The sequence below is a fragment of the Myotis yumanensis genome, unplaced genomic scaffold, assembly GCF_028538775.1.
Source record: "Myotis yumanensis isolate MYYU_CA2020_CCGP unplaced genomic scaffold, mMyoYum1.0.hap1 SCAF_8, whole genome shotgun sequence".
In the NCBI taxonomy this organism is placed as follows: domain Eukaryota; kingdom Metazoa; phylum Chordata; class Mammalia; order Chiroptera; family Vespertilionidae; genus Myotis; species Myotis yumanensis.
This window is the reverse complement of record NW_027223759.1, coordinates 31,989,826-32,003,286: the sequence shown is the minus strand read 5'-3', so window position 1 is coordinate 32,003,286 and position 13,461 is coordinate 31,989,826. Positions and strand designations below refer to the sequence as shown.

At 52.4% G+C, this 13,461-nt stretch overlaps 2 protein-coding genes and 1 long non-coding RNA gene across 12 annotated transcripts in view; 1 reads left to right on the top strand and 2 right to left on the bottom strand.

Annotated features, from left to right (window-relative positions):
- Positions 1-5,459, bottom strand: part of LOC139015125 (uncharacterized) — a 29,110-nt gene extending 23,651 nt beyond the window's left edge. Inside the window, exons 1-3 of the long non-coding RNA XR_011472408.1 lie at positions 3,356-5,459; positions 2,621-2,753; positions 1,731-1,779 (exon numbers count right to left, since the gene is read on the bottom strand). This is a non-coding gene — a long non-coding RNA (uncharacterized lncRNA). The remainder of the gene's footprint in view (positions 1-1,730; positions 1,780-2,620; positions 2,754-3,355) is intronic.
- The window catches only part of USP40 (ubiquitin specific peptidase 40), a 71,172-nt gene extending 65,362 nt beyond the window's left edge, over positions 1-5,810 (top strand). For 6 of the 7 annotated variants that reach the window (XM_070422427.1, XM_070422425.1, XM_070422426.1 and 3 more), the window contains 2 exons: positions 2,685-2,770; positions 3,461-5,810. In XM_070422427.1, the coding sequence (XP_070278528.1) occupies positions 2,685-2,770; positions 3,461-3,689 (315 nt within the window). In that variant the 3' untranslated portion in view covers positions 3,690-5,810. Of the gene's footprint in view, positions 1-2,684; positions 2,771-3,456 lie in introns of all 7 variants that reach the window. The other variant, XM_070422428.1, reaches the window with a different exon arrangement.
- Positions 5,811-7,683: 1,873 nt separating this feature from the next.
- Positions 7,684-13,461, bottom strand: part of DGKD (diacylglycerol kinase delta) — a 112,867-nt gene continuing 107,089 nt past the window's right edge. For all 4 annotated transcript variants that reach the window (XM_070422436.1, XM_070422431.1, XM_070422432.1 and 1 more), the window contains 3 exons: positions 11,949-12,063; positions 10,476-10,606; positions 7,684-9,688 (listed from right to left, as the gene is read on the bottom strand). In XM_070422436.1, the coding sequence (XP_070278537.1) occupies positions 9,599-9,688; positions 10,476-10,606; positions 11,949-12,063 (336 nt within the window). In that variant the 3' untranslated portion in view covers positions 7,684-9,598. The remainder of the gene's footprint in view (positions 9,689-10,475; positions 10,607-11,948; positions 12,064-13,461) is intronic.

The following is a 13,461-nucleotide window of genomic DNA, read 5'->3' as shown; positions in this document are numbered from 1 at the left end:
ACAGAGTCTTTTGTATATAAATTGTTCAGAGCACAGAACACGAAGAGGGAGAGCAGACAGCTCCTCGTGTGGCCAGTGGGGCCTCAGCACCAAAACCCTAACTGTGGGTCTGACCTGAGTAAAATGCTGCTGTAGGTCTGAGTAGGTACCTGCATTAGGTTACATTTCCTTCCATTCCTAGTTTGCTGAGTTCTTCGTTGTAAATCATTAAAATCGGTGTTACTAAGAAGTATGTCCTTGACATGGGCCATTCTTACATTCCTCCGACAAACCTGGTTTGTTGTCAATACTTTTTAATTCTTTAATTCTTAAGTGAACTATTTACTGATAATCAATTGATTTAATCCCTTAATCACCACTTCTAGTCAACACTGTATTAGACAATTGACCCTCTTCCCTAAAAAGTAAATAAGGCTGTTTACCTGCCATGTTTCTGCATAGGACATTCAAGAGACTACAAGATCAACATCCATAAAATTCTAAGGTAACTAGGAATACATCCAACAAGAAGCCTTCTAAGACCTCTCTGGAGAGTATCACAGAAATTTTGAGTGGCGTTAAAGCTTCAGTTTTTACCATGTTCTTAGAAAGGAAGCCTCTCAGTAGTAACGGTGTCGTCCCAGGGAAAACCCAGACGGATTACATTAAAGAGGATAAATATGTGGAAGAGCTCGGCCAGGGTCCTTGCCTGGTCAGCATTAGGACTGACGCTACAGCCCCCAAACCGACCCCCACAGACAGGGAACTGACAGGTATTTCAGATCCACATTAAAAATTATTATTCAGTAAGTGGTTCTGGGGAAATTGGTTCCATGTAGAAAAAAATGCAGTCATCATTTTGGTTTTCATAAAGAGGGTCCTCAAGCTTACATTAGCCCAGGTCCCATAACATCTGTGCACCTCTGCTCACACCAAGCACAGCAGTCAGTGTAAAGGCTTACATGTGAAAAGCAGTGATTTCCAATCTTTAGAAGAATAGATGTAAGAAAATATTTGACTTGGGATTTCTTAAAATAAGAAACAAAATGCACAACTCAAAGTATTGATTAAATTGACTACATTAAAAGGAAAAACATTTATACATCAAAAGAAACCGTCATCAGAAGCCAAGCCACAAATAGGAAAAGATATATGCAACAATAGAATAAATAAGGATCATTATCCAAATGTAAAATACTTCTACCAATCAGTTTCAAAAAAACACAATTGGGGAGAAATAGGCAAAGATGAATAATATCTGGCAATTCTCAGAAAACTAAATGGCCAATAAGCAGATGAAAAGGTGGGCATCTTCCGGGTAGCCAGGGAGCTGCGAGTCAGCAGTGATTTGTGGCCAGACCCCCAGCACTGCATCCAGCCGCTCTGGAAGCAGCGGGCAGCACTCAGGAAAGGTAATTCCACTCAGTCATCACCCCAGAAAAACTCACACTGGGGGCGAGGAGACACAAAAATGTCCACTGTGTGACAGCGTAAATTGGGAAGAACTTAAATGACCCTCAGAAAGGGGATAAAATGGGGAAAAATACTGAAACAGGTATAGAACACAGCAGTTAAAATTTATAAACCAGAGCTGTGTGCATCCAGGTGAACATATCTGGTGTAGAAAATGATGTCCCAGGATGTTTTTTTTACAGAAAGTCTAAGCCATGTAAATGCTGAGTCCACCTCCTGTGCTGCCATCGAATGACAATGCAGACAGAACACTAGCACCCAGTTGATGGTGGGCTTACCTGGAGCAGGGGTGGGCATCAACCGAGTCTCTCTTTTCCTTGGAAAATACTAAAATGAAGCAAATATGGTAAAAGGTTAGCACTAATTGCTAACTTTCACTGATAATTCTATTATAGGCCATGTACACATTTAACTCAGGTTTCCTCATGGCAGCCAGGGGGAGGGAGCTAACTGCAGGGCCATGCCCAGCCCTCACTACCCTGGGGACATGGTGTCTGTCTCATTATCTCTGTAATTTCACAAAAGCACATCATGTACAAGTTACTGGACTGGAGATTACAGTATTTGTTGGGATAGTTTCTCCCGAGAGCAGAAGCAGGCAGCCCTGCAGTTGTGGAGGTCCCAGCCTAGGTGACCCAGTCAGCTCCCCCAGAGCCATGTGGTCCTCTGACCTATGCTGTCCTTCGGGGTTATCTTCCTTCAGGTTAACATTTTGATTGGTTCACACTGAGAGTGGCTAGTATTTATGGTAAATAAATTCAGATGTAAAACTGACGGCAAGCACCGGGAGAGCGCTCGTCCCTCAGGAGGCCATGCTGAGCGTCCTGCGTCTATAACGCACTGCCAGACACTTCCAGGAGGTTCCCAGGAAGTCAGACGGGTGCACCTTTCAGCAGCTCCAGTGGAGCTGGAGGTGCCGGGTGGACATGGCTGCCCCCAGACCACAGCGTGTTTCTGCCTCTCCCTGTCGTCCTGATGGGGCCTGTGCAGGGCTCACTCCAGGGGCAGCGTTTTTAGTCACAAGCAAAGGTCAGGTGGCTGCAAAGTCACTTCTGCTCTGCCTGCCACTCAGTCTGTCATAAGGCACTAGAGTTTTTCCTGTCAGTTATTAATCCAGTTTACGTAAAGGTGGATATATCCTTATGTTGGTTTAGGTAAATTTACATACTTTATTCAAACGTAGGCTAAAACGATGTCTGAATATGTGGCTCCTTCCTTATTTTGAAATGCAGAATCTCCTGGTGGAAGAGGACGATGACTTCAGCACAGTCCGAGATGACATTGGGAGGGAGGACCCTGCTCTGGGGAAAAGGAAAAGGTAACGTGAGGTTTCTCACTGTCTCATGGACGCCGAGGCCTCTGGACGGCTCGCTCTTACTCAGAGCTCTGGCCGAAGCCTCAGGTCTCATTACAGGGCTGAGCACTTTGGAGAAACTTCGTGTCCTTTAGAACATGAACCAGGCCTGTGAGCTTGGGACAAAGGTGCTCACAGCCTCACCTGGAGGACGCAGCCACACAGTTTAATCTCCTCCCCCCTTCCCCCCAACTTTCTGGGTCTTTCCTTCAGACACAGAGGTCTCAGTCACCTGAAAACAGGGGCATTCCCCATCACAAGTCCACCAGCTGTCACCTGCCCCTGGGGGCTGCTCCAGAGCTGCCTCACCTCACTGACCTCTTCCTGGCAGGGCTCCTCCGGAGTCAAGTCCCCCTGCTCTCCCCGCTCTTACCCTTTCCTCTTCTGTGTACAGTGGGCTTGCTCCCCTGGCCTCTGGGCCACCTATACCTCCCAGGACCTCCAAACATCCTCTGAAACCCACACTTCAAACCCCAGTGCCCAGACCCAGCTCACCACTGCGTCGTCACCTCCACCCAGGCCACACTAGGGGTTGCCAGTCCTCCTTACTTGCTCCCCACTTTGGTCTCCTGAAGTCATTCCACACCCCTCGGCCTGGGTGGACCCCGTGTCAGTGACTGTGAGTTGGTGACAGCCTCTGTCTCCCGCAGCCAGGAAGCACTTCGCGTGCAGAGCAATGGCCTTCTCTCCAGTGCAGAGACACCTGGCCGGCCCCACAGACCAGAAGCTTCTCTATCCATCCACGTGGGGAGTTTCAGATAGCGCCGGCACCGCTGAGGTCCCTGTAGGCTCGGGTCCAGTCGGAACTGGTACCAGGGCCTGGCCAGCAGCGGGCTCTGCCCCTGCCAACTTTGCTTGTGGTTCCGTGAGAGCAGGCTTGTAGGCTGCTTCCACTTTATTAGAGGGATGTTTGGTCTCGGGCCAGGCAAGTGCACTTTCTCACCGGCCTGCACAGCATGGCCACCGAGGGACTCCCAGCTGGGCTGTCTTACAGGCGCCAGTGAGACTGCACTGGACCCAGCCACCACAGTTACAAGAACATTGCCTAGTTCTGCATCGACTCCAGGCTCGCATAGCATGTTGGCCAGTGAAGTGCACACAGTCCACTCTCCTCCCTTCACTGTTCAGACAACGTAGTATCTGCATTCAGAGGTTCTGAGAGCTCAGCACACTGATGGGCTGGCCAGGCTGGTGCAGGACACAGAGGGAGTCTGTTCTAGTTCAAAGTGTGTCGTCCATGATCAGAACGTTCCGGAAGCCTGTGCGCTGAGCTAATGATCCGAGAAACCTCTCCTGGAACAAACAAAGGAAATGTGCACAAGCTCCTTTTGCTCTCCCTTCGGCATGGCCAGCTATGGATTTAAAAGGTGTAACTGGCAGTCATGACAAATGCTGCATCTGTGTTACGAACCGACTGACACTTAGGACACAGACGATTCACTTAACTCAGTCAAAAGTGGGATTCCTGAAAAGAAAGTAAATTCTTCACTTTTATGCCTCCAACAAGGCGAAGTACGGTTACAACGTCACACAAATCTCTCATCAGCCCTTCATCACCGACATTAAGATAGCACTTCCATGTTCAGAGGTGGACGGGGTCTCCTGTCCCGCTCGCTGAGAGGAAGTAAGTGGACATTGGGTTGGATGAGCCCGCTTTTGCCTCCTGTCCCCCTTCCAGCCTCATCAGAACCAGCTGGAACCCTCAGTCTCCTCCCTATTTGTCTGAGGTTGTTGGGTCTAAACTGTGCTAATTTGTAAGAAGTTGGACTTTCACTAGCAAGCTGCCCCCATGTTCTCAACACTCAGCCCGCCTCAGGATGCGCACTTGGGGTGGCGGCATGTTTGTGAAGATCCTGGACTGTGAGCTCAGTGTGGCTGGGAGCCCAGCCCTCGGTGCAAACTCTCCTGTTCCTTTTACTGTAACTGACATGTCTCCTGCTGCACCCTTCTTGTCATTTTAAGGTAATGAAGTAATGTAATAACTGAAAGCTTTGCTGTTGAGAAGCCAGACACCTCACTGGATGTGACTCACCAAGACAGAGGGGGATGGGTGGGTGTGCCTTAGGGTCCGCAGTGAGCCACCGGGGCCTCCAGCTCCCTTTTTTCTTAAAGTTGCGATGCACTGGGGCTGCAGAGAGAGCTGTACAATTTAATAAAGAACAAATAAAGTGTCTTCACGTTCCATTTTAAGCTGACTGCTTCGTGTTCCGCTTGGACTTTTTTCCCCAAGTGCATGTCAGATGCTAAATAAGCATGGTTTATATTTGGAAATACTGTATCAGGACCACAGTAGAAACAACAAAAGCATGTTTTGGTTTTAAATAAGTTCAGATTCCTGGGAAAAACTGTGAAGAAACTGCAGTGGCCTTTTCCTTCTAGGGAACAGAACTGGCATAGGGTGCAGAAGACAGTTACTCGCCCTGACATTTTTCTGCCAAAAGGGGTTACAAGAATTCCAGTAATCCAGAACTATGGCTTCACAGGCACGTTTCCCTCTAGAACGGACTTGACTGTGCAGTATTAGAGGCCGTTCACCCCATCGGGGAGGGGGCACAGCAGCTCATCTCATTCTGTTCTTGATTGTGTCACATCTAAAGCAGGGCAGTAATGCGAGTCAGTCAAGTACACAACAAACTCATTTTGTGTTCTGGGGACTCACTACCTTTCAAAGAGGAAAGTGAAGCAGTGAAATTCACACAGGTCGGGAGGGAGAAATGTCTACATTCCCTCCAGTGCTCACCCCTCCCACCCAGGCACCCTGTGGCGCTGGCCTGAGGACTCCTGGCTCATGAACCTCAGAGCTCACAGCAGAGCTGCGGCAGCCGTTCCAGGTGCTGGTGCCTTTCTCTGCTGGTTTCCACCTCCCAGAGGTTTCCCCCAGGTGGCGAGACGCCACCAGCAGCGCTACACTGACATCCTCTCAGACTCTGCCTCATTCTAGGGCAGCCGTGGGCAAACTACGGCCCGTTTTAAATGAATAAAACTAAAAAAAAAAAAAAAAAAAGACCGTACCCTTTTATGTAATGATGTTTACTTTGAATTTATATTAGTTCACACAAACACCCCATCCATGCTTTTGTTCCGGCCCTCCGGTCCAGTTTAAGAACCCATTGTGGCCCTCGAGTCAAAAAGTTTGCCCACCCCTGTTCTAGGGTCGGTAAAAGTCCTAGGCCTGACACCCATGGGCTCAAAGTGGGTGCCCTGCCCACCTTGCTGTCACTCCATTCAAATAAAAGTGGAGGGAGAGCAAGGCAGGTGGGGTTGCCCACAAGAGACCCCAAACAGAAACATCAAATGTGACAGCACCCAACTTGATGTTAACAGCTAGTCCACCTACCAGCGGACCACACATGTCCCCCTCCACAGGCAGCTCCTGCTCCCCACCGTCTTGGGGGAGGACAACAAGGTCCTCTGGGATGTAACACCTCAAGGTTCAATCTACAGCTAAATGACATGTAAGCCCAGCCTGGAACCAAGTACACAGGAGTGGTATGACCACAATGAAACCTCTCTTCGGAGAAACAGAAGATGCCCAATGCAGCAGTCACAAGCCCAAGCTGCTACACGATGGCACAAACTCCCCGCCCACTTGTGAGGTGAGCCCCTGCCCTGCTGCGCTGGCCACTCTGTCCTGCTCCGGAAAGGCTCGCACATCCGCGGTCCCTGTGGGTACACCTCCCGTGGGTGTTGGGAGAACCTCACACTTGGGCACTGCCTTCCCGAGGAGGCTCATCCTGGAGGCCTAGGGGCTGAGGTGCCTGGGGACCAAGTGAGCACAGGCTCACTTGGAGTTTAGCTGGCAACACCATTTCCTTAATGGCTCAGAGACTTATGGTTGAATCTGCCTCTGAACAACGTGAGCCAGGGAGCCTTTACCTCCCCGCCAGTGCTCACCTTCCATGTGTCTACAACCTGTTCATGCTTTTGTGATCCAAACTGAGGAGGCTGAGCACTCGCTTCTGCCTGATACAGACAGGTTCTAAGGCCAGCACCCTGGCGGGGCTGGTACAGTCAGAGCTGCACCCCCCGCCCCGACCCCCGTGGGCAGCTCCCCTGTGCAGCCCACCTCAGTGCTCTCAGACCACGCCTCCATTGAGGCCTCCACACCACAACCATCTGCTCAGATGTGCCTAGTCTGCTCAGCTTTCTCTGCACCAGTTCACCCATCTCTTGTAGGGGCCCTGGCCCCACACCTGCATAATCACTATAACTCATGTCTCTAAAAAAAGCTTTTGCTTTTCCCATACAAAATCATTAACCTCGATACTCGCTTCCATTCTCAAGCCATCCATGGCCCAAGCTAGCTGCTGGAGGACCAGCCATCAAGTCCACCCTCCAGGCCAACAGCAGGAGGAAAGAAAGGCATGCTCCCAGGTTTTTAAGGAAACTTTCTGGAAATCCCAGTAAATACTGAATCTTTTTTACCAAAAGTAAGTCACATCAGTCAAGCCGCAGAGGAGACATGGTCACAGCTGCAGGGCATATTTGGCGCAACCACTACAGTGCAGGAAGGAAAGGAGACCTGGTGTTTGCAGGCATCAAGCAGTGGCTTCCACAAAAGCTAAGAATGTTAGAAATGCTCAAAATTAGATTACACAGCACGGGGCCAGCACTAGGGTACGATGAGACCTTGGGCACAAAATGTAAAGGCACCCAAAAACTCAGTAAGCAAGCTAGGTCATCTTCAATACAATACTTTTGGAAATCAAAGTTAATGCAGAAAAGCCTATGATGAACAAATTCAACTTATTTTTAGAGCAGCTGAAAAATGTCATTCTGATGCAGTTTGGAAGGATTTTGGCAACCGACATTTTATGGCAACCGACATTTTATGTCAAAGTACAAGGAATGAGGACAAGAAATCAGACAATGAGAGATCCAAAACAGGCTTGTTTTATTTACACACAGAACCACTTATTTACAACCCCTGACGTGGACTATGTACATAGCAACACAGCAGGCATATGCTCCACGGTGAGTGCTGTATAAATTAAGATCATAAATATGAGGGTGAGTCCCACCCGAGAACACAAAACCTTTTCTCCAACACTCTCCAGGGATCCTTCCTGCCCCCACACTGACAGGCACCCCACCCTAGGACACGGCAGGGGTGCTGGAGCGGGCAGAGGTACAGCCCCACGTGCAACCACAAAGACACCACAAGGAACGGACGCCCGCCCTTCACTGACGCACCTTCATGCAAAACTGACGTTCATTCCTTTGCTTCTGACGAGATTTTTAAAAATGGCTTTTATGTAAACAGTGCTGCTTTCATCACTGACAACGTGTTAACTTTAAATACCACACACGACCCAAACCTAACTCCCCCCGCACCTCCTCCCCGAGCTCCAGCCTGTCCTGTCCCATCCAGACGCCCTGGGAACCTCGGAATCCAGGTGCCCACCTCGAACAGGCAGTGCCTTTCTTCACCTTCAGCTGTTCTGATGGGGAAGAGAATCACGAGGCAGGGAAGGCAGACACAACTGCCTGGTCTCACCTCCAATGAAGGTATGTGCAGAACACCGGGCTCACTCCAAACCCCGTCGCCACGCCACACGTGAGCACAGGAGTGGGCACCCAGAAGAACTACCAGTGGGAGCACCCCCAAACCAGAGACGGGTGCCTGGCCATGCCCAGGGAGGACCCACTGGGCACGCTGGTCAGAGGGGTCTGCAAAGTGAGTGGCAGGTAAATGCTGTTCAGCTGTGAGTCCCCAAGGGGCCCCTATGAGTGACTCTGGACAGCGCCCTGAGGCCTCCTGCCCAGTCCCCTCACAAGGTCATCCCTCCCCTTTGGGATGCGGGATCCTGGCACCCAGGGGTGGGGGTCATAGAACCCCCTTTCCGGGGTGGAAGAGAGCCCTGTAAGGTGTGACTGTCTCTGGAAGGGCAGCAAGGGGCAAAGTCAAAGGCAGTGACAGCTTGCAGAGCTACACAGGCACCGACACCTCCAGGAACCTGGGGCCTGGCAGCACCAAACGAGAAGCCACCCACGGGTCAGAGGCTCTCAGGACAGCCCAGGCAGCAGCCTGTTGTCCCACAGAATGGACATGCTGTCTCCAGAGAAATACTGACCCAGCGCAACACACAGCCTCCGTTGCAGGGAGGCCACCGGCCATCGGGTGCTCCCAGCCCCGGACAGCACCGAGGCTACTGCATCCTGGACACACAGGACCATGTACCCCGCCGTAGCTCAGGAGGGACCCGAGACATACGGGGCAGGGGTTCATCAGCCCTAGAACGTGGTACCTGTTTACCAGCTCCAGGAGGAGCGAGTGTTCCTTTCTTTTCACGTCACATTTGAATGAACAGGACTGGAAATGCATCCATGGTGCCTACGAACCAGGGAAGGCAGGACCTCATAAGCAGGGACATCTGCAGTGGGTGGCGGCCTCGTAGGGCTCCGTGGAGAACCATGAGAGGCTGGTGGGAGACGGTGCCTGACAACGCGCTATGAAAGGGTAGAGAGGAGCCCTGGGACACTTGTGTGCAGCCCAGCCAGGCTGTTTCTGCTGGGATGCCGGGGGCCAGGGAGGCCAGACCTGGCCCAGGATGTAGGTCAGCGAGCAGAGAGGTGGTGGCACAGTCACCACATACACCACTGGGTTAGAATGGTGCGTGTCCAAAGGTAGCCATGTTGGTGTGCCCGAGGCCCTGGAGCTGGCCAGGAACAGTGTCCGAGAGGCTTCCTGTCACGAGCACAGGGCGTAGAAATAGCACCATGAGAAGGGCCCAGGACGGGCCCCGCCTCAGTCGCAGGTGGAACGGAGGACACAGGCCGAGAGGGCGGAGGCTAGGCCTCGGTGGCAGGGGGGCTGCGGCTCAGCTCCTTGATGCCACACAGGATCCTCTTCATGTGGCCCACCTTGGTCACGCCGAGGTCCTGCAACAAGAGCACAGCACCCTGACGCCAGGCAGCAAGCCAGGCCCCGGGCACCACCATGGGCTGCCCAGCAACTCTGCACACAAATGAGGGAAGTGATGGTGGCACCAGATGGACAGGAACGGCATAAAAAGTGACAAGTGTGCAGCTGCCTCCACACCCCTCCTGTGATCCAGTCACTAACACTGTTTAGGGAACATCACCCAAGACAAAGACCACACACAACCGGCAGCAAGTAAAACCCTCCCTCCCCAAGCACCACTGCCCAGGACATGGCCCCGAGACCACAGCCCTGAGCTGGGCCAGGCGCCACCTCTCCTGTCCCTCCTGAGATGAGGCGAGGCACCCAGCCTGCAATGTAAGCCGTGCGCATGGACACAGGTGAGAAGGGCTGCACTGGAGAAGCTGCCAGGCCCCCAGCAGCCACGGTCTCCCTGACTCTAATTGACTGTGTCACCAACAGAGGAACCTCTGTTCCGAGTCCTCCACCACAGGGAGCTCTTCAGTGACAACAGTTCCCATCCAACCAGGCTCAGCAGAGCAAGGTCCTCCCCGCCCCGCTGCCTGTCTGCTCTGGCTCCTTCTGGCTATGGTGGGTAGAGACACCACTGCCCAGAGCACTGCATACGTCACCCTGAGTCGTACACGTCACCCTGAGTCGCATACGTCACCCCGCGTTGTACACAAAGGACCGAGAAGAAACGTAAAGAGAATCCTGATCTGGGACATGGCCAGGTCAGAGGGAGGGGACAGACGGAGCCGCGGGCAAGCCCAGGTGTGGAAGTACCTTGAGGTCTCTCCGCTCCAGGTGCAGGAGCTCGGAGCCCCGGATGTCGTGCCGAGTGAAGATGTCCTTATACTCACAGAGACTGAGGTGCTCCAGCCAAGCAGCAACCTCCTCTGTCCCCCAGAGGTGAACTGTCAGAGACGGAAAAGCAGGAGAGCAGTGAGTGCCAGCGTCCAGCACCAGGCAGGCAGCAGCGGGCACCCGAGGTGCCCCAGACACCCCAGCAGCAGGCACCCTGAAACACCACAGTAGCCAGCACCCACAACACCCCAACAGGCACCCCAGAACACCACAGCAGCCAGCACCCACGATGCCCCAGCAACTGGCACTGCCCTGAGCTGTGCAGAAAGGGGTGCAGCTGCGGCAGGAGCTGGTGTCTGTCCCTGCAGCCCTGTCCCCGTGTCCCCAGAGGAGTCAGAGGCACCAAATGGAGGGAAAGTGGGTCTGGCTGTCCAGCTAAAGCCAGCTTTCCCTCCACCTCGAGCAGTTTCAGCCGTTCACCTCCTGGCACATAAACTTCTGCGTCACACCAAAAAGTATATTTTTTGCCGATCTGACAAAAAATATAGGCATAATTTTGATTTATTCATTTCGGATGGCTATTGTTTTGCTGGCTGCTATGATTATTTTTTAATTGAACAATCTAAGGGAAGGAGGTCAGTGTCCCTGACTGAACAGTCAGGCACTGCATTTTTTAAACATTCTGCAGCACACTGGTTGAAAATCGCTGTTCTAAGAGGGTTCATTTCAGTTTGAGCCACAGCAGGAAGGGAGACACGCAGAAAGCTCATGTAGTCAGAGCCACAATCATTAAAAGAAACCCAATTTCTGGGCAAACATGCAAAAAAGAATAATCAAAGGGCACTGCCCCAGCGGGCACCAATGCCACCCAAGCCCAGGCTGGACCCTGGCACCCAAGGGCGCTGGGGACAGCAGTGCTCAGGGCTGACTCTTCAGACAGAGACTTTAAGCACCAATTTGCTGACCCAAAAGAAAAATTTCCTTTAGTATCATTTTCTATTGATTTCACCGCCCACAAGAGCTGGTGGCCCAGGTCCCCGAGGTGCAGGGGCCTTGATCAGTGAACCGACTGAAAGGTAATCAGCAGCCCCACAGAGGAAGCAGGTCTGAGTGGGAGCTCTGTGTCTCTGTCTCGTCACCTCTGCTGTCCTCCCACCCCAAACCCCCAATCCAGGCAAGCAGGTGGCGCAGTGGCCAGTCACCTAGTCTACATGGGGAACAAGTTCAGGGCAGGAAATGACAATGGTCAGCACCCAACACAGAGGGGAAAGCAAGGCACAGTTCTGTAGCTGCAGACAGACGACTCCTGCAGGCCACGGGGGGGGGGGGGGGGGGGGGGGGGGGGCGGGGGTCAGCCTGGGAAATCGGGGAAGAGCCACAGGACCAGGGGAGGAAGGGGAGGCTGGGAGGCACACACAGCGGCGCACACAGCCAGAGGAAGGAGGCAGGTACCCGGGGCTCCCAGGCTGCTGTGGGCATCTCTGTTCTTGCTGTTCTTCTCCTTCTTAAACTTGGTCACCAGGCGGAATTTTCCGCTGCGGCTGCGTTTGGAAAGATCCATCACATTCTGTGTGGAAAGCAAGAAACACTGAGAATCAGACCGCAGGGCACCAAGCCCCAAGTCACACCTGGATCAGAGAGGCAGCAGGGCCAAAAGATGCTTTGTTCCAAATTTACTTATTCTTGTGTTTTTCCTTTATTTTTAGCCTAGTGTTTATTGTTAATTTCTAATGCCTTTTAAAAGTGGTTTCACAGTGATCGCTGTGTGTATTTTCATATTTCACTTTTCATTTTACACCATGCATTTCCCATGTGATTAAAAAGCTTTGTAAATATAATTTAAACTAGAGGCCCGGTGCATGAAATTCCTGCACAGGGGTGGGGGTGGAAGTGTCCCTCAGCCTGGCCTGCACCCTCTCCAATCTGGGACCCCTCGGACCATCCCTCCCACAATCCAGGACCACTGGCTCCTAACCACTCACCTGCTTGCCTGTCTAATGTCCCCAACTGCCCTCCCCTGCCGGCCTAATCTCGCCCCCAACTGCCCTTCCCTGCCGGCCTGATAGCCCCTAACCCCCAGCCAGCCTGATCTCACCCCTAAATGCTCTTCCCTGCCAGCCTGATCTCAGCCCTAATGCTCTCCCCTGCCAGCCTGATCTCAGCCCTAAATGCTCTCCCCTGCCAGCCTGATCTCAGCCCTAAATGCTCTTCCCTGCCAGCCTGATCTCGGCCCTAACTGCCTCTGCCTCTGCCCCCACCATCACGGTTTTGTCCAGAAGGATGTTCGGTTGACCCGGTCTAATTAGCATATTACCCTTTTATTAGTATAGATATCAGTACCATTATAGGAAGATTATTAAATAGGTTATTTAGCCAATCTTCTAGTGCTTTCCCAGGCTGATGCCCCCCTCTTCCCTCCATACCCCCCACCCACGTGGCCTGCAGGAGTCATCTGTCTGCAGCTACAGAACTGCCTTGTTTTCCCATCAGTGTCACGCACAACTTCCTAAATAAAGCTTTTCCTGCACTTTGCACTCTTCCCTTGGATTTACTCCTGGAGGCAGACTGTCAAGGAGGGGAGCAAGCGTGACCCTGGCCGAAGTCCCCACTGGACAGCCACAGCCCCATAGCGCACTCCAGGGGCCGGGCAGAGCCAGCACTGCCCAGCATCCCTCACTCGACTTTGCTTCCCCCCTGGTGGGCCTGTCTTCCGTGCACACAGATACCTGTGTTTCAAGCTGAGCGTGTGTCACTGGCTGCACTTGCAAATAAAGCCACGTTCCCTATTCCCCAGCTGTGCCCCTTTTTTCCTGCCCTCGCCGGCTTGGAATCCGCCCCAGGACCCAGCCCCCTACATCCCCACACTGACCCTCACGGTTAGACTTCGCAGCTTATGATAGGGACATTTGGTCACACTGAAAAAACTGCATAGGAATGTTCACTGGCACTGCACCAAACCTAGAGT